The sequence below is a fragment of the Myxocyprinus asiaticus genome, chromosome 43, assembly GCF_019703515.2.
Source record: "Myxocyprinus asiaticus isolate MX2 ecotype Aquarium Trade chromosome 43, UBuf_Myxa_2, whole genome shotgun sequence".
NCBI classification, from domain to species: Eukaryota; Metazoa; Chordata; class Actinopteri; order Cypriniformes; family Catostomidae; genus Myxocyprinus; species Myxocyprinus asiaticus.
In genome coordinates this window covers 10,884,653-10,912,298 of record NC_059386.1, presented here as the reverse complement: position 1 = coordinate 10,912,298, position 27,646 = coordinate 10,884,653, and the positions used below count along the sequence as shown (strand labels likewise).

At 40.3% G+C, this 27,646-nt stretch overlaps 1 protein-coding gene across 2 annotated transcripts in view; it reads right to left on the bottom strand.

Annotated features, from left to right (window-relative positions):
- Window positions 1–2,229: 2,229 nt before the first annotated feature.
- The window catches only part of mrrf (mitochondrial ribosome recycling factor), a 33,227-nt gene continuing 7,810 nt past the window's right edge, over window positions 2,230–27,646 (bottom strand). Inside the window, exons 2-7 of one of the 2 annotated variants that reach the window (XM_051685429.1) lie at window positions 27,417–27,595; window positions 26,964–27,116; window positions 15,646–15,764; window positions 8,760–8,851; window positions 5,085–5,244; window positions 2,230–2,866 (exon numbers count right to left, since the gene is read on the bottom strand). In XM_051685429.1, coding sequence (XP_051541389.1) covers window positions 2,789–2,866; window positions 5,085–5,244; window positions 8,760–8,851; window positions 15,646–15,764; window positions 26,964–27,116; window positions 27,417–27,585 — 771 coding nt within the window. In that variant the 5' untranslated portion in view covers window positions 27,586–27,595 and the 3' untranslated portion in view covers window positions 2,230–2,788. The remainder of the gene's footprint in view (window positions 2,867–5,084; window positions 5,245–8,759; window positions 8,852–15,645; window positions 15,765–26,963; window positions 27,117–27,416; window positions 27,596–27,646) is intronic. The other variant, XM_051685430.1, reaches the window with a different exon arrangement.

Genomic DNA, 27,646 nt, shown 5'->3' with positions numbered 1-27,646 from the left:
CATCTGAGAAAGTCAATCTGCGCATCTTATCATGTGGCTCATTGTGCATGACACCGCGGAGACTCCACATGTGGAGGCTCATGCTACTCTCCGCGATACACACACAACTTACCACATGCTCCATTGAGAGCGAAAACCACTAATCGTGACCACGAGGAGGTTATCCCATGTGACTCTACCCTCCCTAGCAACTGGGCCAATTTGGTTGCTTAGGAGACTTGGCTGGAATCACTCAGCATGCCCTGGATTCGAACTCGCGACTCCAGGGTTGGTAGTCAGCATCAGTACTCGCTGAGCTACCCAGGCCCCCTATGTGTTGTAGTTTATGTGACCTGTGTGACGTCTCAAGGCAGCTAGCAGACGTTCGGATTAACCAGTTTGTCTGCTTTCTGACCTGGAGCCCAGTTAGTCAAATACTATCATTAATAAGTCTATGAGCCAAATTACTAGAAGGAAGAGCGGCACCTTCCCTGGAGGGATGGAGTCCATCTTTCTTTAACAGGTCAGGTCTACCCCAAAAACTCTTTACATTTTCTATAAATCCTATGCTATTCTCCGTTCAGTGACACTAATCTACAATAAATCTCATCACCACGATGAGCAGGGAGGGGGCCAGAGCATATTACAGTGTCTGACATCGTTTTTCAAGTTCTAGTGATCTCCGACTGGCGAAGCCGGACATCATTAGTGCCGGCATGAATAAAAATGTTAGAAAATCTACGTTTAGCATTAGCCAGCACTTGTAAATTTGATCTGATGTCAGATGCTCTGGCACCCAAAATGCATTTAACAATAGTGGCTGGAGTCTCTATTTCCACGTTCCTTACAACAGAATCACCAATTATTAGAGCTCTTTCAACATGATTCTCAGTGGGTGCATCACTGAGTGGGGAGAATCGATTCAAAACCCTAACAGGAACGAGAGAGTGGTGTCGCTTTGCTAAGCGAGTATGCTGCTGAGACGTCACCCAAACGCCCTGCTGTGGGGGCTCTAGAGCCGGAACCAAAGTGTGTGTGTTGGTTGCTGTTCTACCCGCATCCGAAACGGTATCTACCGGCTTCTCTTTCTCACTGACCTCCACTATTGTTCAGATGCGTGCCTCTAGCTCATTAACCTTCTCCGTCAGCCTGACTAATTCCTTACATTTATCATATGTGAATCCCTCACTGCTGATGGAAGAAGCTATAGTAAGCATGTGGCATGCAATGCAGGGAACAATAATATGAGTGGATGCCATGACTTACCACAATTGTTTGTTCTTGTTTTTATGATTGTTCTTGAGCGGCAAGGATTTTAGATCAGTGTGGTTCCTAATCAGCAGAGGTTTGAGACTGATGCAATAATCTGTGTTAACACAGTGGAGAAAACGTATGCACGCAGTCGAGACGCGAGGTGTAGACAAGTGGAAAAAAGAAAAAGAAAAAAACGAGAGAAACGGGTGCACGTAGTATAATACACACAGAAGAAATGGAAAAGCGGAAAAACCCAAAGCACGTGGTAAAATGGCAAAGGATAAAAGATGAATGTAGAATAATAAGAATTAGCAATGCTAAGCAGGCTAGTAAGCTACAAACACTCGTACAGCGTGCCATCAGTGCATTAGCAGCAAGTGATGTCCTTTTTTTCTTTTGTTTTTGGTGCGCATTCTTCATGCATATCGCCACCTACTGGGCAGGGAGAATTTTTAGTAAAAAAGACTTAAACATTGATCTGTTTCTCACCCACACCTAGAAATATTCTTCTAAAAATCTGTGTTTATGTTCAGCAGAAGAAAGAAAATCATACACATCTGGGATGGCATGAGGGGTGAGTAAATGATGAGAGAATTTTCATTTTTGGGTGAACTATCCATTTAAAGCTGACTGAAAACAACACAGGGCCAAATATTGTATTAGCATATTTGACGCACTGCCTTTGACATCAACAACAAAAGATATGGGAAGCTTTTTCTCCTACCTTGATATCTCTATCTATTTAGCTATGCTAACTATACACAATTATATGGTTAGTTACATCTTATTATTTGCATTTCGCATAGCTTTTTCCCTGCTTTCCGTGACCCTTTCAGAACAGACCTGAGACCAACCTTTGGGTCGCAACCCAACAGTTGAGAAACCCTGCGGTAAAAGAATCGGGAACATAAAGTTCCAACATTAATAAACAAAGAACAAGGCATGCAGAAATCTGCCTCAAAAGTGAATAAAATAAGAAACACACAAACAACAGAGTAGGCAACAGGACCAGAACAATAACCGATGCGTTTTATTCAGTTTACACTGATAGATGAGATTAATCCAAATGTATAAACGGAAAGGACAATTTTTTGCCCAGTGGCGGCAACAGTGAATGCGAAACAAATGTTGGCAGCATGTTGTTTTGTGCACTCATTCCCCACCCTGTGCGACTTTCACCATCCTGTAAAGACCACAGTTTACATTCAGTGCAGTGCTTTTACATAAACACCACATTTGTGGCATGGCTTTGATTAGGAGTAGCAGCCCAAATCACATTAAAAGTTCGTTTGTCCTCCATTTGTTTGTTTGAAGATGTTAGCGCAAGGAGCGCCACAACCCACTGCCGTGCCACGACAACATTTGTGAATGCATGAGAAAAACACACAAACACCACCCAAAACCAGCACCTTCGGCACTTGCACTTCCATTAGCACCATCATTAAGTGTTTTTTTGTTTGGAATTGAGAGCTCAGGGAATTTTAGTTCCAGTCATAAGAACAGCAGACTGTCTTTGACCGGGGACGTAATAAGAGTTTGGAAGGCCTTGTTGTTGTCAACCAAGTAACTCCTTGGTTTTAGTGGCTAGTTGTTTGTCAATGTCTGCTGCAAAACTGTCTGCCATTTGTTGAACCTGGTGATGTTGGGAGAAAAAAACAAAGTAGAACAAATTGTTAATTGTTACTAATAATACACTCATTATTCATATACAACATAAAAATATAATGAGTGAGAAATAATCAACTGCAAAAGGCCCATGAGGGAGCAAAACAACTAACACATGACCTTACAATACACCATTACACACTTGAGTGGAAATTTTGCTATACAATCAAAATGTTCTTTTCTAATTATACTAGTATCGTAGTATGCCATTTTGAACATGTCTGACATCTTGTTCTGCTTTTAGCACTAGTACTGCCCACATAAATATACTTCATCCAAATTGCCCGGTAGTCATTACCTGACGCTTTGAAAGATCAGCGGCAACTGGGTCACAATTGAAATTGTGTGTACTTTGAGTGGCACGTCGATAGACAATCCACAAAAGAACTTCAACAAGCTAGCCTACCACAGCAGTCCCTCATCAGTGCCATGTATCATGTGTTTAGCTTTTAGGTGATAGTTAAGATTTGATGTGTGTGACGAGGTGGAGGGTGGGGCCAGGCCATGAGGACTGGTAATGATAGGCCCTGAATCGGGCTAATCAGCCGGGAGGGGGATAAAGACTAGCCGGAGGCGCCAGGTCGAGAGAGAGAGAGACGCATGTGGCTGCGTTGAATGTGTGTCTTTGTTTGTTTATGTTTGTTTTATGTTGAGATTTATCATTAACTTTACGTTGACTGTTTAGCCGGTTCCTGCCGCCTCCTTGCCCATCCCTTACCCCATCACAACGTGCTTCTGTGGTAATTAAATTTTGCCTTACAATGGATGCAAAGTACTTTATTTTTGTCGCAAGTCTAATCTGGATTTGTTTTTAAGAGGTCCTTTCACCATCACTTGATCACTGACACAGAATCGATGTTGTATGTGAGTTTTTGTGGTGTGTATGTCAGTGTAACGTCGCAAAGGTCCCGCTCTACTCCAGACCGTGTTTAGAACTCACACAAAGCTGAATAAAATGTCAGAATCTAATGTCAAATTGGTAAATGCATCGATCATGTTAATAAAAATGTACGCATTAAACATATTTAATTAATTATGGTGCCCCTTAGAGGACAAGGCGGGACATTTTTACCTGAAAAAGATTTGCGTTCCCTCGCAATAAATTTACCATGGATTTACTACAGTAACCATATTTGAACCATTATATTCGTAGTGAAAACATAGTAATAATACAGGAAAAATAAAACTATGGTAATAAAAATTATAAACTGTGGTTTTACTATAGTACTTATTGTAGACTTTATTAACCATTTTTGGCTGAAATAGTATAGTATAGTAATAAATATAGTAATATTAATAACTATAATAACTACAGTAATATTGTAGTAACCATGACTGTTGTAGGCTAACCATGTTTTGTGTTTGTTTTTTGGCAGAAACCATGGTTTTACTTTAGTAATATTTAAGTAACTATGATAAGTAAAAAAACAATTTGGTGGAAACCATGGTTTTAATACAGTATACTGTATCCATATAGATTAACCAAGGTAATTATTGTGGTTGTAATGTAAAACCATAATAACCACAATATGATTTTTATTACCATAGTTTTAATGTTCCTGTATTATTACTATGCTTTTTTCTATGAATATCAAAGTTAAAAATATGGTTACAATAGTAAAACCATGGCAAATTTATTTAAATTTATTTAAATTAACTGTTGTGATGGAACGCAAAATTTATTGCAAGGTCACAAAACTATTTAAGAAAAAAAATCCCGCCCTGTCCTCTGAGGGGCTCAGTAATTAATTGCATGTGTTAATGCATTAATTTCGACAGCTTAAACACACACACACACACACACACACACACACACACACAAACAAAAGAACAAGCACACATACTGTATATATACAGTATATAATATTGTATCATTGTATACAATATAATATAATATTGTATAAATATACTCAATATTTTCCACGAATTTTCCAGTTGTTCATAATTTCTAAATAAGGAATAACCATTTTATAGAGATTAATTCATGATGAGCAATTTCTAACCAACAAAATATTTTAGAGCAGAGTAGAATGCATATTTACTTGAATTTTCATGACTTTTCTATGACTTTTTATTTTAATTTCCATTGACTTTTCTAGGCCTGGAATTTAGAATTTTAAAATTCCCTGATATATTCTATCAAAGACAGTGATTCAGTTTCATTAGTTAATCCTCATTTGTATCACCTGTTTTTCTATCAAGCGAATGGTGTCTTCAGAAATGCCCTCCTTGGACTTCTTAACTTGACTCACAGCATTGGAGCGGACTCTCCTCAGTGAGTCCTTTGCCTTGTTACTGAACTGCTTAGCCAGTTTCACCAGATTCTCTCTGTGCTCTCGCGTCACCCTAGGAGTCAAATATACGGTTAAATTAGCTTAATACATGAATCATTTTAGATCATAATAATCATTGAAAAAGGATACTATCAGATGTGCTAAATAACTATACATTTTTACATGAGTACATGACATTTAGGCCACGTTCACACTAATACGTTTTCCTTTGAAACAAAACGATTGCGCTACGTTTTGGCCTTCCGTCCACACTGAGATGGCGTTTTTGTCAGACGAAAAAGGAGTTTTTCGAAAACGCTCTCCCAAGTAGATAAATTTAAAGATGCTGTCTTCGTGTTGTAGTGCAGACAGGGAGAATGGAGATATTCGAAAATGATGACGTATTTGTTGTCTTAGTGATCCATTCAACCCAAAACAATCAAGATGGCATCCCATGTTGTAGCGGCATTGTTGAGCCTGCTATCCACTTTGATAGCGTTGTTAAAGATGAATTTGACTTTGTACAACCTTCACATTGCTGTCCAGCGGCGAAACATAAGGACTATTATGTTTCAGACGGTACATGGAAATGACGCAGGGCTATGTTTAAAAACATGGCCACTGGCATGACATACAAACTGGCTTGATAGTATACATAATAGTTTAATCAAGAACTGAACCAAAAGACACACACACAGGTGTCGGACAGCTGCCCGTAACTCACTCTCTGTCGCACTGCAGTCTCCGTTCACCTTTATCCCTCTCGGACTTCATCAGCCTAATTAGGGGCTGGGTGTACGGAATCACAACCTGGCCCCGCCCTCAGCCCTGCCACACGTGGTTACTCACCTCAATCCGGTTGGCGGAGGACAAGTCTCAGTTGCCTCCGCTTCTTAGAAAGTCAATCTGCGCATCTTATCACGTGGCTCGCTGTGCATGACACTGTGGAGACTCACAGCATGTGGAGGCTCATGCTACTCTCCGCAATCCATGCACAACTTACCACGCACCCCACTGAGAGCGAGAACCACTAAATTGCGACCACGAGGAGGTGTGACTCTACCCTCCCTAGCAACCGGGCCAATTTAGTTGCTTAGGAGACCTGGCTGGATTCACTCAGCACACCCTGGATTCAAACTTGCGACTCCAGGGGTGGTAGTCAGCGTCAATACTCGCTGAGCTACCCAGGTCCACAGGGCTATGCTTTTTTAAATTTTTCCCCATGCGCAGTAAATGGATTTAAGTGTTTTCAGACATTTCAGTGTGAACAAGAAACTTTTGGAAAATGTTTGAAAACAGAAGTTTGAATGGAGAGCGTTTCGAAAACGAAAACGGCGGTTCCAAATGTATCCATATCATTGTGGAAGTAGCCTTAAAGAAAGTTGAATAGCTGTGTTAGGAGTAAATTATAGTCTGAACCATGTTATTTACACTTTAATATTATAATACTATCATACATTCTGTTTATATGACATGGGTGTAAGCCAGAAGCAGCTACGAGCTGGAAACTACAACGAAAGAAAAAAAGTTTGACAATCATCAAACTGTTGTTCTCTCCCAATTTCTGATAAGTATAAAAGTTTCCCCATCTTATAATTGCTATTTTGCATCGAGCCATTTGCAAACAGTCCAAGAGTAGTGTCTGTTTACTGCAAACAATGTTCATAATTACTGATTTCAAGCCAATCAAGCCTCCCACTCTCTTTAGAAATGCAAATGCATGCGAGGAGGCTGCACTGATTACGGGTGAGACGTTCAGCCCCTTTATACAAGCTGCCAGACAAGCACCTGCTGCTGTAGCTGTCACGCAGCTTCATAATCAAACAGTTTTGTGGTTTGTAGAATGAAGGTCGTGTGGCGAGACTATTTGGCTTGGGATGAGAGGAGAGCTGTGGAGTTTTCTTGTATTACATGGGGAGTGTATAGATTATAGAGACAGCATGTAACATATTACAATACAAAGATGTAAAACATGACCGGAATTTGTTTTCCTTTTTAAAAAAAAAACAACAAAAAAAACATATTTGGATATATTTCAGATGTAAAAGAACAGGATAAGATTAAAAGAAACACATGGAGTTCAAAGGGAAATTTTCAAGAACAAATCAAACAAGATTATTAAATTGCTTTGCATACAAAACCCACCACCAGAATGCAATGGTGTTGTCAGTGGTTGCCAGGGCATTGCTATGCAGTTACTAAGGTGTTCTGAGTGGTTTTTACTATGTTGCAATGTGGTTTGTCGGGTGTTCTGGGTGGTTGCTTCTGGCCCAAGTCAAAAGAGCCCACCATCAAATCTTCATGATATTCTGTTTCCTAGAGATGGCTCAGGTCCCGCCTTTAATGCAAGTCTAATATATTTTTCTGCCCTTTTTTTCATCAGCCAGGCAAAAACAAGTCTGATTATGTAGAAAAATAGCAGCAAACCTCTCCTCAACAAGCTGCATAATTCATTGTCTCATATCAACCTTGTCTCATACAATCAAATTACTATACCTACATTTTTGCTAAATAATTTTTACGTGGCTCGTTGTACGTATCGCAGTGCTGCACTTGCACGTGAGCCAAGTGTAATAGAACCCTTAAAAATTGACATGGTTGCTTCAGAAATTGTTTTTCATCTTAATTTTGCTTTTATGACACTATCGGTTAGGTTCAGGTTTAGGTTTAAGGTAGGAAGTCGGGCTGCACGATATCTAAAATTTATAGAAATATTGCAAATCTTCATAAATCGCAATTTGCATATCGCAAAGGTTTGCGATAACGGAATGATTTTAATACAGTAACGTTCAAGGCGACTCGTATAGCAGAGAATATACTGGGCGCCATATCCTGTGCTTTCACTCTGCGTTGTGTGTGTGTGTGTAAATAATAATGAGACAAGACGCCGGTATACAAACTCAAACTTCGCTTGTTTGTTCTTTGTTTTTTTTGTGGCCGCTGTGGTCTGTGTGGTTATATCCAAGGACAGGCTTCAATTAATGGATTGTCCAGTGAAATCACTCCTCTCAGTCTCAAGTTCAGCACGGACTGACGACAAGCACGTTATTTTGGGGGTTGTGTTCGAAGTTCCACAAGCTGTGATGATGTCATCATAGGATTATCGTATCGCATATCTCTAATCGCATTTTCCAACAACTTATCACATACTGCATTTTTCCCTCATATCGTTCATCCCTAGCAGGATGTTTTGAATTATATTTTGCATAAATAAAATGAAACCTGTTTTTAGGATCACTGTAATTTTTTATTGTCACATACATTTCACCTTCAATCTGCTATGATGTGTAAGGAACCACATAATATTTAGCAAAAATGTCATGTAAGTTTCTTGAGATCAGGCTGGTTACTCGCCAAAGTTTAATGCTTAGGGTCATGGGTTTGTTAAAATGCAATACTTGCCTTTGTAACCATCACTAAAAAGTCACAATGTGGACATTAAACAGACATCACCATTGCATTGACAAACAGGAAGTGGCAGCCAGGCATGGTGTCAGATAGAAAGACAGGAACAGGAGAGAAAATGATGTTAAAAGCAAAGGTGAGAGTGTTCATGAGGACTTAGGCCCTGGGCGGTAAAACACTCACTTGGGAATAGGCACTCTGATGATAGTGCCTTCCACTTCCGGGTTGAGTCCCATGCTGCTGTCTTGCAAGGTGCTGGTGACGGCTGCCAAGGCCTGAGGACACATCACACACACATCAGAGCTAATGACAGCCAGCTGGGTTTGCGGTACCTGTTGCAACCCTTAAAGTAGCGCTACTCAACATGCTTAGCATGTGGCCCGGGTTATGATTTCATAATCAAAAATATATTTATCAATAGCCTAAATTTGTATTGATTATGTGGTGTCAATTTTCAGGAGTATTTACAGTAGTTCCTTGTATTGCTGAATCACAGCACACTTAGAGAGGGATATAAACTGCAAAAGGATGTAACAGCATAGCTGATGTTACATAGAGCGGGAATCAGTCTGCGCGCACGTTCATAGAAACAGTATATGCGCACATGCGAGGTCTGTCAATCAAAAATACGCGGTCTCAAACTCATTTGAAAACATACGCATTGCTAGACCCTATTTAGGAGGGCCAGAGCCCCCCTAAAATTTACCTAAAAATCTGTGTCTCTGCAAACAGCACACAAATCTTTTGCCAGTGGCACAGCACTAGTTCGAAGTACAAGACTGCTGTGGTGGCTTTTCCCACCTGTAAAGATTGCCAAAAGCATTGGAGTGCCAGCTGAGCATATCATTGGTTTGACCAACTGAACAAATACATTCCATTCCCCCATTCGATTTGTGAATGAGTGAGGATCAGCGTCTGTTGACCGACTGAAGGAGAGGAGGAGCAGTATATACCTGTATATTTTGTGTGTGTGTGTGATATATATATATATATATATATATATATATATATATATATATACACAGTTGTGCTCAAAAGTTTGCATACCCTTGGAGAATTGGTAATATATGTACCATTTTTCAAGAAAACATGAGTGAGCAGGCAAAACACATTTCTTTTATTTCTTATGGGATTCATATTCAACTGTAGGTTATAACAGAATGGCACAATCATAAAATAAAACATGGCAACAAAGAAAAAAATGAAATGACCCCGGTTCAAATGTCTGCATACCCTTAGTTCTTAATACTGTGTATTGACCCCTTTAGCATCAATGACAGCGTGCAGTCTTTTGTAATAGTTGTCTATGAGGTCCCAAATTCTTGCAGGTGTTATAGCTGCCCATTCGTCTTGGCAAAATGCCTCTAGGTCATGCAAAGTCTTTGGTCGTCTTGCATGAACTGCACGTCTGAGATCTCCCCAGAGTGGCTCGATGATATTATGGTCAGGAGACTGTGATGGCCACTCCAGAACCTTCACCTTTTTCTGCTGTAACCACTGGAGGGTCAACTTGGCCTTGTACTTAGGGTCACTGTCGTGCTGGAAAGTCCAAGAGCGTCCATGCACAGCTTTCGTGCAGAAGAATGCAAACTGTCTACCAGTATTTTCTGATAACATGCTGCATTCAACTTGCCATCAGTTTTCACAAGATTCACCGTGCCTTTGGAGCTCACACACCCCCAAAACTTCAGTGAGCCACCACCATGCTTCACAGTGGGGATGGTATTCTTTTCATTATAGGCCTTGTTGACCCCTCTCCAAACATAGCGCTTATGGCTGTGACCATAAAGCTCTATTTTGGTCTCGTCACTCCAAAGGCGTGTCAAGGTGTTGTCGGGCATATTGTAACCGGGCTTTTTTGTGGCACTGGTGCAGTAAAGGCTTCTTTCTGGAAACTCGACCATGCAGCTCATTTTTGTTCAAGTATCGTCGTATTGTGCTCCTTGAAACAACCACACCGTCTTTTTCCAGAGCAGCCTGTATTTCTCCTGAGGTTACCTGTGGGTTTTTCTTTGTATCCCGAACAATTCTTCTGGCAGTTGTGGCTGAAACCTTTCTTGGTTTACCTGACCTTGGCTTGGTATCAAGAGATCCCCGAATTTTCCACTTCTTAATAAGTGATTGAACAGTACTGACTGGCATTTTCAAGGCTTTGGATATCTTTTTATATCCTTTTTCCATCTTTATAAAGTTCCATTACCTTGTTACGCAGGTCTTTTGACAGTTCTTTTCTGCTCCCCATGGCTCAGTATCTAGCCTGTTCAGTGCATCCACGTGAGAGGTAACAAACTCATTGCCTATTTATACACAGACACTAATTGCAATTTAAAAAGCTACAGGTGTGGGAAATTAAACTTTAATTGCCATTTAAACCTGTGTGTGTCACCTCGTGTGTCTGTATCAAGGCCAAACATTCAAGGGTATGTAAACTTTTGATCAGGGCCATTTGGGTGATTTCTGTTATCATTATGATTTAAAAAGGAGCCAAACTATATATATATATATATATATATATATATATATATATATATACACACACACACACACACACACACACACACACAAACTGTTAAGCGTGAAAATCCCTGTAGATCAGCAGTTACAGAAATACTCAAACCAGCCCGTATGGCACCAACAATCATCCATGCGATTATCTAATCAGCCAATCGCGTGGCAGCAGTGCAGTGTATAAAATCATGCAGATACGGATCAGGAGCTTCAATTAATGTTCACACAACTATCAGAATGGGGTAAAAATGTGATCTCAGTGATTTGGACCGTGGCATGATTATTGGTGCCAGACGGGCTGGTTTGAGTATTTCTGTAACTGCTGATCTTCTGGGATTTTCACACACAACAGTCTCTAGAATTTACTCCGAATGGTGCCAAAAACAAAAACATCCAGTGAGCGGCAGTTCTGTGGATGGAAATGCCTTGTTGATGTACTGTGTATATATATATATTTACCAGGTTAGTCTAATGAGATATCTTTTCCGAGTGATTTTCTCTTTTGAAGAAATTCAAAAGACTCGAGTCACGAGCTAATGTGCCTAGAGAATCATCATCTGGAGTTAATTCATGCCACTAAATACAGACAAAAATTAATGTGACATTTATTCTAGAAATATGTTTTTGTGGTGTTTTATATAACTTTAATCTATAAAAGTTGCGAAATTATTGATTCATGTTCTTCAGTTTTTGATAATAATTGGAGAATCTTTGAATGGTTCTTTAAGTTTTTTCAGTTATTTTTCAGTGTTTACTATAGAAAATGACAATATTCAGAATGAATATTAGCTGTCTATCTTGAATGATGTAAACACAGTTAAAAAAGAAAACCCAAACACTATGCAACAGAGTGGAATAGATTAAATGTGCACATCTATAGTGTAATTTGAGGCTGAGCCCCACCTAAGATCGAAATCCTAGAATCGCCCTTGCTTGAGAATCACTCATAGAGGCTACAGGGATCCAGCTATGCGGCCCCTGAGCTTTACAAAGTTGAGAAGCCCTGCCTTAAAGTAATAGTTCTAAGAATGGAAATTCTGTCATCATTTACTCACCCTCTTTTTGTCCCAAACCCATATGACGTTCTTGAAAAAAGTTGAACAACAACTGTAATGGTACATAAATTATGACAGAGTTTTCATTTTTGGGTGAACTATCCCTTTGCATCTCTCCAACCCTTATCCCTCACTAGACCACCCCCTCCCAGATCAGTAAAGTACCCTGACCCTGGGTCCTTTGATCCAGAAAGCACTGGGCAGGATCTCGTCATGATGAAGCTCCAGAGAGAGGGGTAGAGGGCTGGGGAGGTGGGGTGGGTGAAGTGTGTGGTGTAGGAAGCGCTGCGAGGCACTGTCAGAGCCAGATCCCTGGGGACGGAGCTGAGAGGTTGCAGTGCAGGGCGATGACCCACCGTGACCCAGTTTTGTGGGTTTCTGCCTGTTCACCTCATAACCTATTACAACTCCTGTGGCCTGATTAGCCTCAGAATACACTCTAAACTTGTGTGCAGGCAGTGTAGTATGTATACATCATGGGGCTTCTGCTTTCATGGATAAAGATTTAGGTTATGTTTGGAATGAAATACTAGCACACTGCTGACTGCATACTGTGCAAGATATACTATGTACTGCCAATTATGTCTTTTAAAAATATAGCATATAAAATAATATGAAGTGCAGAATGCAACAATATACATTTAAACAGCAGTGTGCTACAATTTTGCACACAATAACTCTTTCACTCTTTTTAATAATTTGAATATTTAATTGAGCATTTAATTAAGCATCCAGTTATCATCTCAGAAATACTTTGGATTTGGAAACTTTTGGCAGTCTGATCAAATAATGAGCAAAGAAAAATATGTTGAAAATGGCAGCAGATATACTGTAACATCTGAGTAATTCGTCACACTGAAAAGGAAGGTCAAGTGCTTTGCAGTAGCAGGGTCAGAAATTAATGGGGGGGTGGGTGCTTGGGACAAAAATGCTACCAAAAATGCCCTCGAAATTCAAAATGTACCCTCGTAATGAATTCTTCTGATTTTTATTTGTAATATCTGATATGATTCTTTATATTCTATTATATTTCTAGTAGGTTTGGGCGATATACTGAATATTCATAATATTTTTGCGACGATTTAGTTAGCGATACAAAATTAAGCAATGAAGTGTATATCGTGATGATTGTAGTGAACTATTTATTTGGCCACTACATTTCTAAAAAGAGCGTGTCATGGGACTAATTTCATGATCCTTCTAGGCTGCACAATGAATCAAAATAACATCAAAATCTCAGTATTGTCATTAGGGGTGTAAAAAACTAGAGATATAATTTTTGTTGCCATTTCACCCAGCCCCAATTCCTAGTTATACATATCATGGCATAGAATCTGAATTATTGTTGATATAATTCTCATGGTAAGAGGTAATACATTTTCAGTCTTGAGAATTACCATTATTGACTTGATTTTATTGACGCATTTGACATAAACTAATGAAACACAGTTTATGTTTGAATTGGTTCATAAAAATATGTCCTCACAAATGCAAAGAATGCCCCTTAATATAAATGTAAATTGCTGACACAAGTGGGTGGTATGATATTCTGAACAAAACTACTTAAAAAATAAATAAAAAATGCAGTATGCTACAATAAACAGCATTGTGTGCTCTGCTTTATACTGCTGTATATCTTGGCAAATGAAGCAGGTCATCCAGGTAATTCATGCTTACAAATCATGTGCATCATATGCATTGTATACACTGCAGTAGTACGAGTAGAATGCCATTCTGAACATCCCCTTACATTACTTTTAGACTGAATTAGTCCCATGAATTTGCACAATCTGTGACAATTTACCATTGAATAGGATTGTTGGAGTTTCACTCATTATAGGTTCAGATGTCTGTCAGACAAGTACACTTCATATATTTATATGAAGAACTGTACACACATTCCCATCATCTTAAATGCATTTCCCAGGAGTTCTGTGATCTACACATCTGTAAAAAACTCCCTGACTCAGTGACTCATGTGGTCGTAGTTTGCGTGTGAGTGTGATTCTCTCTTAACTTCATTTCATCATTAATTCCTGACACGTCAGACTTTTACGGTAAAACTGGCACTCTCCTGGTTAATATGTAAAAAAAAAAGCAGTAAGCTTCTGTACTTATGATTAAAAACTGAGGAAAGTTCAAAGTCGGCACGAAAAAAAAAAAAAAACCATTCTAAACTATTCTGGATACCACACATGCACATGGGGAGAGAAAGCTAATGACTGCTGTCTGCACCACAACACACAACATCCACTGCTGTTTTTCAACAAGACTTGACCTTCTCTGGCCCTTTAATGAATGACTGGAAAACAATGGCCTCTTCTCCAGAAGTGTGTAAAGGATTAGAATAATCACGAAGCTGTTTGCTTTCGGTCCAGGCCAGTCACCTCTTTGTTGTTTTATGCAGGCCTGTTAGGTAATGACCAGTTATTCCTGATGCCCTGAATGGCTGCATCTGGCATTATGGTCATCTGAGCATGAAAACGTACCCCTTAATATTGTGCAGCGTCTTTTTTTGTATCAAGTTAATATAGAGGTGATGAATAGAGAGCCAAATCCATTTGCAAGTAGTTAATTGTTATATCAATAACATAACTTGTCACCTCAGTGACACCGCAGCCACTATTACCAAAAGGAAAGTTAAACTTGGAGATTTATAAGAATATTAGTATATCCTTTATACTATTCAGTATATTATAGTAGAGATCTGATATTTCAAAGTACTGCAGTTTGAAGTAACCCAGGAAGTTCTTGTTGCTCAAAATACAAAGTCCTATAAAGATGAATGAGAAATTAATGAGTAAAAGATATAGAGCAATACATCACATTTTTGAATCACAATACACTAAACATAAAGAATGGCAGTATTATCATCATATTGTGACCCAGGTAACGATATAATATTATATCCCCAGGTCCCCACTGGTTCCCACCCCTAATATACATGCAAATGCTTGGAGTCTTGAAGGATGGATGGAGAAACTGGATTGTTGGGTTTTAGAACCACAAGGAAACCAGAGACTTTGGTATTGAGAGGACAGAGGCCAGGATGAGAGAGCATTAATCTCATTAGGTTTATCTGAGCATCAGGCAGTATGAGGGATATATATCAGCAGAGTGTGTGGTGTGGGAGAAGGAGAGGAAAAAACAGAAAGACAGAGTCTCATAATGCATGTAGAGGCAGAAAGACACAAGGAAAGAGAGATATCACACATTAACAAAGGGATAAGTTCCAGAGGGCACTTTTTGGTCATTTCCTGGCCTCTGACAGTTAACCGCAGACTCTTGGCCTACGTTTCAATCGTTCTCCAAGAACAAAGGGCTTCCCCCCTAAAATCAATCAATTTCTCTAAAATTCTCAGGCTGGAAAGAGTCCATCACACTCAGGTTTCAGCAAGAGAAAGAGTGTTTTGGTGTGTGTGCTTAACTATGCATGCCTAAGTATGAATGGAGAGGGTATGGTATGAGGTTCTGCTAGGAAACCATCCATAGTTTTGGTGCCGTACCTCTGGGAAGCCAGTCATATTGACCACAAGGAGCTGAGGAGACTTCATGGATATCTGGCCCAGCTGGTTGAGCGGAAATTTGCCATCCTTTGTGGTGACTGTTATGTGGTCCAGCGCACCTAAACGCATAGAAACACAATTTTACACAAATACCATAGTTTTTCTAAAACGGTGAATTATTCACCCATTTACCACTTAAAATTGAAAAAACAAAAAAAACATTTAAAACAAAGTAAAAGCTTATAACAGCTAGTCCTAACTTGGCACATCACAAGTTAAAATTATCAAGTAATTTTTCTGTACTTTGTGAAAGCAAAATGTGTGAAACAACAAAACTCACAGCCACTCAGAACATATTAGATGTTTAATATATGGTTATTTAGAGCAGGTCCAATGAGTTTGGACCAACAAGATTTTACTGTGGGCAGAACTACCCAGTGAGATGCAATGAAAGCTGCGGAACTACTCAGTGAGACGCAATAAAAATCTTGAAATTATCCAGCGAGATGCAACGAAAGCCACGGAACAACCCAGTGAGATGCAACGAAAACTGTGTAACTACTAGGGGTGTAATGATTCATCGATCTGGATCGATACATCGATCCAATAACCAACGATCCAATGTTATAGATACAGCGCGTAAATATCAATATAGACTTTTTTTTAAGATGTACCTTTAATTTTAATACTCTCATGTCAGCCTCGTCCGTACGCATGTCCGTCAGGCGGTGAAGCAACTGTATTACATTTATTTAACTTTGAGCACTAAATATGCATTTCATATGGGACAAGGATGTGCGCAGGGTCTGTGAAGCCAAATTGTGCTCTGCTATCCGTTCGGCACGTGCACGCGTCAACCGGGCTTCCCGCGAAATGCGAGCTCCATTGACAGGATCCGTGCGAGCGCATCAACCAGGCGCTCCTTAAAATGTGAGCTCTCATGACAAATGCAGAGCAGCTCACATGCGCAATTAATTCGGGCTTCCATCGAAATCGTTGCGCATGCGACCCATTTTAATTTTACATAAGAATTTGCCATTTTAAAGCACCAAGGAGAAGTTCAACCATATGAAACATCTTGACAATGCCGACATTCTGAAAAGCACTAACGAGGGAAAGAGAAACACCTGCTCAGCTCCAGCATCAGTTATAAGACTTTATACATCTACACCAACACCCTTTCTAACATTTATCCAATTTAACTGTAAAAGAATTTTTCATTACAACTGTGGAAGTTGAAGCCACGGATAGTTGGAAACAAGTCAAGGGTAAGTATTTTGAATTGGATTAAACTGAAAAATAAGCTGTAATCAAATGATTGATGATCACTTGCGTGTGAATTTTTTTCAACATCTGAAGTACCTTATTTTGTTGTGGATGTCCCAATGTGGATATTAATTTTGCATTTTTCAGAGAGCTCAATCAAATATTCAAAATATATTTTGGTTGCATTTGAGGGCAAATAAAAAATTAACTGATTGTGTAAAACAGGTACATAATATCGGAATATTGATCGCAGGGCCCTGAATCGAATCAAATAAAAATTGTATTGCTGCAGACTTTGAAGTATCAGCAAATATTGGATCGCAGACCAAGAGAATCGATATAAGATCATATCGTGATGAAACGTTCGATTTACACCCCTAGTAACTACCTAAGAGATGCAACAAAAACCACAGAACTACCCAGCGAGATGCAACAAAAACCACAGAAATACACAAAAATAGTGAAATTACCCAGTAAGATGAAACAAAAACCATGTAACTACCTAGTGAGGTGCAACGAAAGCCCAGAACTACCCAGTGAGATGCAATAAAAGCTGCGGAACTACCCACGGAGACATAGCGTGTGTGGAGGCTTCATGCTATTCTCCGCGGCATCCACGCACAACTCACCACGTGCCCCACCGAGAGCGAGAACCACACATTATAGTGACCACGAGAAGGTTACCCCATGTGACTCTACCCTCCCTAGCAACTGGGCCAATTTGGTTGCTTAGAGAACCTGGCTGGAGTCACTCAGCATGCCCTGGATTCAATCTCGTGACCCCAGGGGTGGTAGTCAGCGTCTTTACTCACTGAGCTACCCAGGCCCCCCATTTACATGTAACAGCTGATTCAGATAAGTTTATTCAATTGAACCCATTTGAGTGTTTTAAAAAGAATTTACATTCTTTTCCCTGAATTTGACAGTTGAAATTGTGAATGCCGGCATGTATAAAATAATTTAGAGGATGCACCCATGGTAAATAATAGTAATCTTATTTTTTATTTTTTCTGTCATTTTGAATGATTCCATTGTTTTATATTATTGCATTTACTTGTAAATATATATATATATATTTATTTTTTTTTTTTTAAACCGAAACCAACAGAAGAACACAAACAACATGTAAAACACCAGTAAAACAATTCGTCATACATAAACATAAATCCTGTCTCCTGTAATTATTCAGCATACCCGCTGCCTCTTCTTTCGTGCTTTGTAGTCTTCTGATGTTAATCTTCCTGGTCCACTAGTCAAGTACGCATTACAGACGCAACGAAAACCACGGAACTACCCAACGTGATGCAAAGACAACCACGGAACTACCCAGCGAAACGCAACAAAAACCGCAGAACTACCCAGCAAGATGCAACGAAAACCGCAGAACTACCCAGCGAGACGCAATGAAAACTGCGGAACTACCCAGTGAGACGCAATGAAAACTGCGGAACTACCCAGTGAGACGCAATGAAAACTGCGGAACTACCCAGTGAGACGCAATGAAAACTGCGGAACTACCCAGTGAGACGCAATGAAAACTGCAGAACTACCCAGTGAGACGCAATGAAAACTGCGGAACTACCCAGTGAGACGCAATGAAAACTGCGGAACTACCCAGTGAGACCCTATGTAAATCACGGAAGTACCCAGTGAGATGCAACAAAAGCTGCTGAACAACCCAGTGATACGCAAAAAAAAACTGCGGAACTAACCAGTGAGAAAAAGCGAAAACCGCAGAGCTATCCAATGAGACACAAAAAAAAAAAAAAACGCAGAACTACCCAGTGAGTTGCAACGAAAACTGCAGAACTAAACAGTGAGGCAACGAAAAATGAAGCTTTGTCATGCAACCAAAAGTTGAAAAACATTTTCCTGCAACATATAGGCATCCTTTGACCAATAAGAATTTCCCATCAAGCTTTTGGAAACCCAATTTGCTGGTTTCAAAAACATCATGCATCCACCTCACACAAACGTTTGGTCCGAGCTTTCTCTACTAGTAGGATCCTGGCGCTTTATCGCATCACACCAAGCTGTAGCTGGAATATCAGCATACGAATAAGTTCTGATATATACACTTACAAGGGTCAGAAATGAACTTTTCCATTAGGGGGCAATATTTGTCCTGTGGAATTGATTTCCAGGGGTATTTATTTTTACTTTTTGCAAGCGCAATTTTTTTCTAACCTTATAAAATATCCTTTATTGTCAAATGCTTCAATTTAATCAATTTCAAAAATGAGATACAGTAGGGTGTTACCAATCAAATTAAATCAACGTCATAATATTTGTAGGGCTGGGTATTGCCATTGATTTCCCAATTTCATTTGATTCAATTAGATTCCAATTTTGATTCAATATAATTTAATTTGGTAAGATTTCAGTTACAATGTCAACAGGCATGTTTCTATAATTACAAATTGTATTGTATAAGTATTTTTGTATTATTAAAGGTTCTGTAAGCGATTTTAGCCGTTCTAACTTCCACAAGACTGAGTCGTTGGTTAAGCCAAGCCCCCTCTTTCCAAAACACCGCACTGATTCTGTTGAAACTGACACAAAGCATGTTCCCACGGTTGTCAAACACAATAGTAGTGAAATAGCACCCTCAACTGACAAATTATAAATCAGAATATGCCGTTAAGCCTCAATAATTTGCTGCAGCTACAATACTATGAGAACATGCAAAATGATTCACAGGCAGAAAGCGTCATTGCCCACAGACACATTTTTGTTTGCTGTATACAGAGTCTAGAGTTATCAAAGAGACAGGTGAGATATCACATGACACTTATTTCAGTGATATCTTTAAGGGAGTAGGAATATTTTTTATATACCTTTCCATATATTCCACCTTTAATAAAGTTTTATTTAATATTACGGTTATTTAACATATCCTGATCAATTAACAATAAGTTTTAATGTTTAGAGACAAGAGAACTGATTCCTTGTCAAATCAGAATGATATCTTAGTTTTACCACCAGTGCATTTTACATGTGATCAGAATTTCTAAAGCTATGGCCAGTTGTGCAGTCCACCAATAACATTAAAGCAACAGCAGTAGGAACAGCCAATAGCGACACAGAGTACAGAGACTAGCAACATCCAACGACAATGTCACGGGGGAACACAACCCCAAACTGATGCGGAATCGCCCGTCTGTGCAGGTGATGGTGAAAATATCCGCTACTGACTCGGCAACATCTGCACAGTGGATGGTGTGAAACAAATAATGTTCAGCGAAAGTTTAAATATAGATTGTGATGGGGGACCTGGGTAGCTCAGTGGTAAAGATGCTGGCTACCACCCCTGGAGTTTGCTATTTCGAATCCCAGGGTGTGCTGGGTGACTCCAGCCAGGTCTCCTAAGCAACCAAATTGGCCCGGTTGCTAGGGATGGTTGAGTCACATGGGGTAACCTCGTGGTTGCTATAATATGGTTCGTTCTCGGTGGGGCGCGTGGTGAGTTGAGCGTGGATGCTGCAGTGGGTAGCATGAAGCCTCCACACGTGCTATGTCTCCGTGGCAAAGCCACGTGATAAGATGCGTGGGCTGACAGTCTCAGACGCGGAGGCAGCTGGGATTCATCCTCTGCCACCCGGATTGAGGCGAATCACTACGTGACCACGAGGACATAAATGCATTGGGAATTGGGCATTCCAAATTGGGTGAAAATGAAAAAAAAAAAACAAAAAAAAACAAAACAAAAAAAAATAGATAGATTGTGATGTATGTATTTGTAACTATACAGTTGTGCTCTAAAGTTTGCATACCCTGGCAGAAATTGTGACATTTTGGCATTGATTTTGAAAGTATTACTGATCATGAAAAAAAACTGTCTTTTATTTAAGGATAGTGATCATATGAAGCCATTTATCATAGTTGTTTGGCTCCTTTTTAAATCATAAAGATAATAACAGAAATCACCCAAATGGCCCTGATCAAAAGTTTACATACCCTTGAATGTTTGGCCTTGTTACAGACACACAAGGTGACACACACAGGTTGAAATGGCAATTAAAGGTTAATATCCCACACCTGTGGCTTTTTAAATTGCAATTAGTGCCCGTGTATAAATAGTCGATGAGTTTGTTAGCTCTCACCGAGCAGGCTAGATACTGAGCCATGGGGAGCAGAAAAGAACGGTCAAAAGACCTGCGTAACAAGGTAATAGAAATTTATAAAGATGGAAAAGGATATAAAAAGATATCCAAAGCCTTGAAAATGCCAGTCAGTACTGTTCAATCACTTATTAAGAAGTGGAAAATTCAGGGATCTCTTGATACCAAGCCAAGGTCAGTTAGACCAAGAAAGATTTCAGCCACAACTGCCAGAAGAATTGTTCGGGATACAAAGAAAAACCCACAGGTATACAGAAATACAGGCTGCTCTGGAAAAAGACAGTGTGGTTGTTTCAAGGAGCACAATACGACGATACTTGAACAAAAATGAGCTGCATGGTCGAGTTGCCAGAAAGAAGCCTTTACTGCGCCAATGCCACAAAAAAGCCCGGTTACAATATGCCCGACAACACCTTGACACGCCTCACAGCTTCTGGCACACTGTAATTTGGAATGATGAGACCAAAATACAGCTTTGTTTGGAGAGGGGTCAACAAGGCCTATAGTGAAAAGAATACCATCCCCATCGTGAAGCATGGTGGTGGCTCACTGATGTTTTGGGGGTGTGTGAGCTCTAAAGGCACGGGGAATCTTGTGAAAACTGATGGCAAGATGAATGCAGCATGTTATCAGAAAATACTGGCAGACAATTTGCATTCTTCTGCACGAAAGCTGCCCGACAATGACCCTAAGCACAAGGCCAAGTTGACCCTCCAGTGGTTACAGCAGAAAAAGGTGAAGGTTCTGGAGTGGCCATCACAGTCTCCTGACCTTAATATCATCAAGCCACTCTGGGGAGATCTCAACGTGCGGTTCATGCAAAACAACCAAAGACTTTGCATGACCTGGAGGCATTTTGCCAAGACGAATGGGCAGCTATACTACCTGCAAGAATTTGGGGCCTCATAGACAACTATTACAAAAGACTGCACGCTGTCATTGATGCTAAAGGGGGCAATACACAGTATTAAGAACTAAGGGTATAAAGACTTTTGAACAGGGGTCATTTCATTTTTTTCTTTGTTGCCATGTTTTGTTTTATGATTGTGCCATTCTGTTACAACCTACAGTTGAATATGAATCCCATAAGAAATAAAAGAAATGTGTTTTGCCTGCTCACTCATGTTTTCTTTAAAAATGGTACATATATTACCAATTCTCTAAGGGTATGCAAACTTTTGAGCACAACTGTATCAGATGTTTTTAATTAAAAAATAAATAAAAAAAAAACAAAAACAGGAACTTATGCAAAGGGCATTTTTTGCTCCCATATTACCAATTTCAGCTGCATTTTTTTCAATTTCTGTGGCATTTTTGCCCCAAGCCCCCGTTAATTTCTGAACCTGATGAACTACAATATATACATTTTCTTCAAGTCAGTTCAGTTTGACAACATTTACCAAACAAAATTACATTTAAATTCTGAAATTTGGGAAAGTTGGGGGCACTGCATTTAAGGAAAAAAAAAAGAAAAAAAAAAAGGAATGATTTCACTCTGCCTCATGACTAGACATTTGTCTGCATTCTGTATACTTTACAGAATACATTCTGTCTCGAAGTATGAACGAATGAAGAGGCAGCTGTCTATGACTTTTGTGACCACACGTCTCGCTCCCCTCAGGGGATGAAAGCAGCTAACCTCTTCCATTCTCTCCAGAACATTTTGCCTGCATGTCTCCTTCCCTCATCTGCTTTGCCTCACACAACAATATTTCTGTCTCTCTCCCCTTGTCCTGCCTTACTTTATCCCACATTTCTGAGAGGGTGGAGAGCAATTTTTTCTACACTTTGATCTTTTCAAGATATAAGAGAACCTGCATGTGACTTTTTGCTCTGAGAAAACGCTCAAAAGCTTGAAATTCTCCATATACTGTATGTACCATTTTGTCAGCCCACTTGTTGAACAACAACAACATCTAAGAAGGTCATATTTCGCCTTTCAGTGATCTTTGAAAAGCAGCATCTGTCCAATCTTTGAACGGGCTTAGCAGTGCAAATGGGATTTCGACCAAATCTCCATCTTGACATGTGGCGAGCAAAGGTTTGGCTGCATGCACTTGGCCTGGAGTATGGACTTGCGGTGGATAGCTTTGGCCCTGGAACCCATATCGGCTTGGATTCTAGCATGCGTGTGTTACCTGGAAGCGTTCACATCTGCTAACACTTGCATGGAACATATTGCTGTTTCCTCTGCTAAAAAACTGAGGATCAACAGGGAAGCTATTAGCCAAATGGGCTATTTGTGGTCATGGTACCACCTGTTGCCCTCTCCATTCAATTACCTAAAGGTTACTCAATATTCAGAAGCTATATTTGCCTGATGCTAGAACTGATTTCAGGAAACAATTCTGAGTCATTTGCTGGAAACACGTTAGAGGGATTATCGTAAGGAAGCACAGCCCTTGTTCTTGAGATGAGGTGTTTGGAAAAATACAAACAAGCCTGTGAAGCGATGTCCTCTGACGGCAGATTTATCTGGAACAGGAGAAGGTACATTTGTGGAGATCCAAGCACAAACAGTTGATGATCCTATAGCTGACAGACCGACAGGCCGTAATCCCTGTGCAGTGTGCCCAGACACCAGGTCACCACATTAATCCCCTTCTCTGCAACCTCTCTTCCTTGGCCAAGGTGATTCTCCTGTCCTTTTCATCCTTCATAATAAATGTACTACTTAATTAAAGCCAGATGATTTGCTTAACAAAAAGACATCATTCCATTCTGCCATCTCACTAGCCTGAGTCGTTCCATGGATTAAGCCATATCCAAGTCCAAGATTGACCAAAGAGCAAGGATGGGGGAGGTAAGGTTTGGAAAAGGTCATAAGGTGAAATTTAACAACATGGACTTTGAAGAGAGGCTACCACTGCTAGACCCAAATGTCTTAAAATGTCTTTCGAAACTGGGATGCAGTGAACAGGGTTGACCTGGATGTATTTCAGGAAGTAGGATCACAAACAAGGTAAGTGACCTCACCTTGTGAAACAATGGTAATGGCCAGAATATGTGCAAAGGTGGATCTCTGTGCATTAATCCTTGTGGGAGGATGAGGTAACACAATACTCATTTAGCCTTAAATAACCTAACAGACCTCAACCATACAGATTCTCTCAGGCAAGCCTTAACTGGAGATCTGGGCTGGTAATTGAAACATTGGTTCAAACCCCACAAGCGGTGATCAATGAACCATCATCATGCCATCATGTCATCATGCAGGGCTTCGTGCTCAGTCCCCTGCTGTACTTCCTTTTCATGCATTACTGTGTTGCATAGCTCCACCTTTACCATTATATTTTCTTTGAAAAAAACATCTAAGGCCACATCCCCAATGGAGATGAAACTGGGAGGAGTCAGAGCACTTTCAGTATAGTGTGACAACAAAAATCTCTCCTCGAATGTCAGCAAAACTAAGGAGACAGTGGATTTCAGGGAGACACAGAGAGGCGAACATGTGGTCCACCTGAATGGAAAGAGTTAAAAGCCACAAGTTCCTTGGTCTACACATCTCTGAACATCTTGCCATTGTAATTCACTTTTCCAACTATTCATTACAATGCCATCTACTTCAATACCCCTGATTCATTATGGCTCTTTTCTTAAATATACTGTAGAAGATTTTTATACACTACCACAGGTGTCATTTACAGGTGGGACAGGTGGGAAATGTCCCTACCGCTTTTTGCCTTTGCCAATTTTGTTCCCACCACTTTTTGAAACAGATTTCTTTGAGTAAATCTATAATAAAGAAAAACATCTCCAGTTTTTGAGCAGGCAGTTCCATTTCGTTTGTGTGTTGTAATAAGTGGTGTTTTTTTTGTTGTTTTTTTTTTGGGGATTTTCCCCTTTTTCTCCCAATTTGGAATGCCCAATTCCCAATGCGCTCTAAGTCCTCGTGGTCGCATAGTGATTAACCTCAGTCCGGGTGGCGGAGGACGAATCCCAGTAGCCTCCGCGTCTGAGACAGTCAACCCGCGCATCTTATCGCGTGGCTTGTTGAGCGCGTTGCCACGGAGACATAGCGCATGTGGAGGCTTCACGCCATCCACCGCGGCAACCACACTCAATTCACCATGCGCCCCACCGAGAACAAACCACATTATAGCGACCACGAGGAGGTTACCCCATGTGACTCTACCCTCCCTAGCAACCGGGCCAATTTGGTTGCTTAGGAGACCTGGCTGGAGTCACTCAGCATGCCCTGGGATTCGAACTAGCGAACTCCAGGGATGGTAGCCAGCATATTTTACCACTGAGCTACCCAGGCCCCCCAATAAGTGGTGTTTTGATTGTTTATTTTTTTTGCAGCTGTTATCGGTGACGTTGAGTGACAGCGGGCGATGATGTTCTCTCGGTAGAGCTGGGCGATATACCCAAAAATATCATCACAATATTTTATTTTTTTTCATATCGTTCGATATCGATATTTATCACTATATACATTTCATACCATTAATGGGGGAGGATATGCATTCCACATGTTTGTTAGACCTCAAGAATCATTGTCAACATAGCTTGTTTGTTTAAAAGTAAACCCCAGAGGGTAAGCTACCTTTAAAGAACACTCAGTTTAGGATTTAATCCTACATAAGGTGTGTGTGACCTCTTTTCGATGAATTGTTTCCAATTTCATCATCTTCAGCTGACGTTTGTCTCCACTGAAAGACTTTCTTGTGACGCTCCACACTCTAGCTCAGTAGGTGTTGTTAATGCACCATAAGCTGGATTGCCAAACTCCAATAAACATCACAAGAAGAAGAAACACTTTCTTGCCTGTGACAGAGCTATGGATCATGAAAAAACATTTGACTAAACAGTACATGAATAAACAGCAACGGTGTTGATGTCAGAGTTGCTGTTGCGTTCAGTCGAAAGCTGTATTGCATTGTAGCCGCTAGCCTGCTAATTAGGGATGTGCATGAGTAATCGAGTTGAGTTCAGTTGAGTCCACTGGGGGGTGCTGTGGATGTGTTGTCATCAAGGTTTTGGATGAAAGAGAAGATATTATGGGTCAGTGCTTTCACACAAAGCAATGTGTGGCAATCCTTGTACTATCTGGATTCTTACTGAATTCTACTCTATTTGTATTTGATGCTTGTTAGAGTCATGCAAACCAACAGGCGAAGTTCAGCTTTTATTGGTGGAAAGAAAATGCACAGCAAACTTGGAAGCTGATCAAACCAGTATATGTGAACACCAGCAGAGCGCATTTTACAAAAAGCAGACTTTCACCACTTGCTTCTCTGAATAATAACATTGTGAAATGATAAAAATGTGATAGCCTTTATGTGGACTTTCATATCTGTGCATTACCCTCATGCCGTCAGTATTGGTTTCTATGTAAGCTCCGTGTGAGCGCAAATGTTTTTATGGTTATTTTAAAATATTTTTTTGTTTTCCATTTTTCTTAATACATATTGTTCATTTAAGTTTCCCCAAAAGAAAGTATAGTTCTTTGAAGTTATACTGTTGCCGTGAGTGTTTCGGAGCCTAAAACTGCGCTCACACTGCCGGCGACTTTGTCGCTGCATGTCGCCAGTGGCTGACGGTTAGGTCGCTAGTGGTGTGTATGGAGAGTCCTTTCCTCTTATCTTTCAGTCACTGCAGGAGCTGAGAGAGAGAAGGATCACGTGAGCTCTACCGTCTTCTCTCGTATTGGCTGTAGCTCCCAAAAGTCGCTCTTCATTTGCATAAAGTACAACATTTCTTAACTTTGTCACGTCGCTGGACACGCCCACATCCGGTCGCCAACGGTCGCATGTGTCGCCAGCTCTCATTGAAAATGAATGAGATGAGGTCATTTTGTCGATGCATGTCGCTGGCAGTGTGAAAGCAGCTTTAGGGTACTTTACTGTAGGTAAAAGTGACGAGCTTGAGATATTTGGGCAACTGAGACAGGGTTGCATGACTGTCTGTGTGTCGCTAGTTCCTGACCTGGTGAGGTTCGGATGCTGAGGTTGCGGCTGAAATCGTCCTTCAGGGTCATCAGGACAGCCGCCATGTCTTCCTTCACCTTGTCTAGACTGATAATATCCTCCACCAATGCTGCATTGATGTTCACTTTGGCTGTCTGGCCTTTTGCCTTTGCTAACATCAAAAAAGTAACATGAAGAAAGAAACAACAATGTCTTCATCACTGATGGCTTCAAAAGAAACGAGATGGAGATACCAGCATGCAGGCTGACTGTTTTAGCAATTACAAATGAAAGCAGGATTTGGAGGTCAGACGGGGAATCTCTCCTCCCTTCATAAGGGCTCAATACCCACTTGAGTGAACCTAAACAAGCACTGCTATGGAAAACAAATACAATATCCACTCCTACCCCTATGATATAAGTTCTTTGTTGTGGCTCTGAGAGGGATAAGTAGCTGTGGTGCTCCACTTGCCTTTACTCTTCTTTGTGGCATAATGACGGATATAATTCGGCAGAACCATGGGACAGCTCGCTCGTGGCAAGGAAGGGACTCTTAAGGCAGCCACCAATGGGGTCCTCGTGATGGAAGGCAGAAATCTGCACAATACTGGCCGCAGGAGGCTAAGATGACTTAATGCCATGTCTGTATAGCTATTGAAAAAAGGAGAGAAAATAATTTAATGCAAAGACACGAAAATGTTT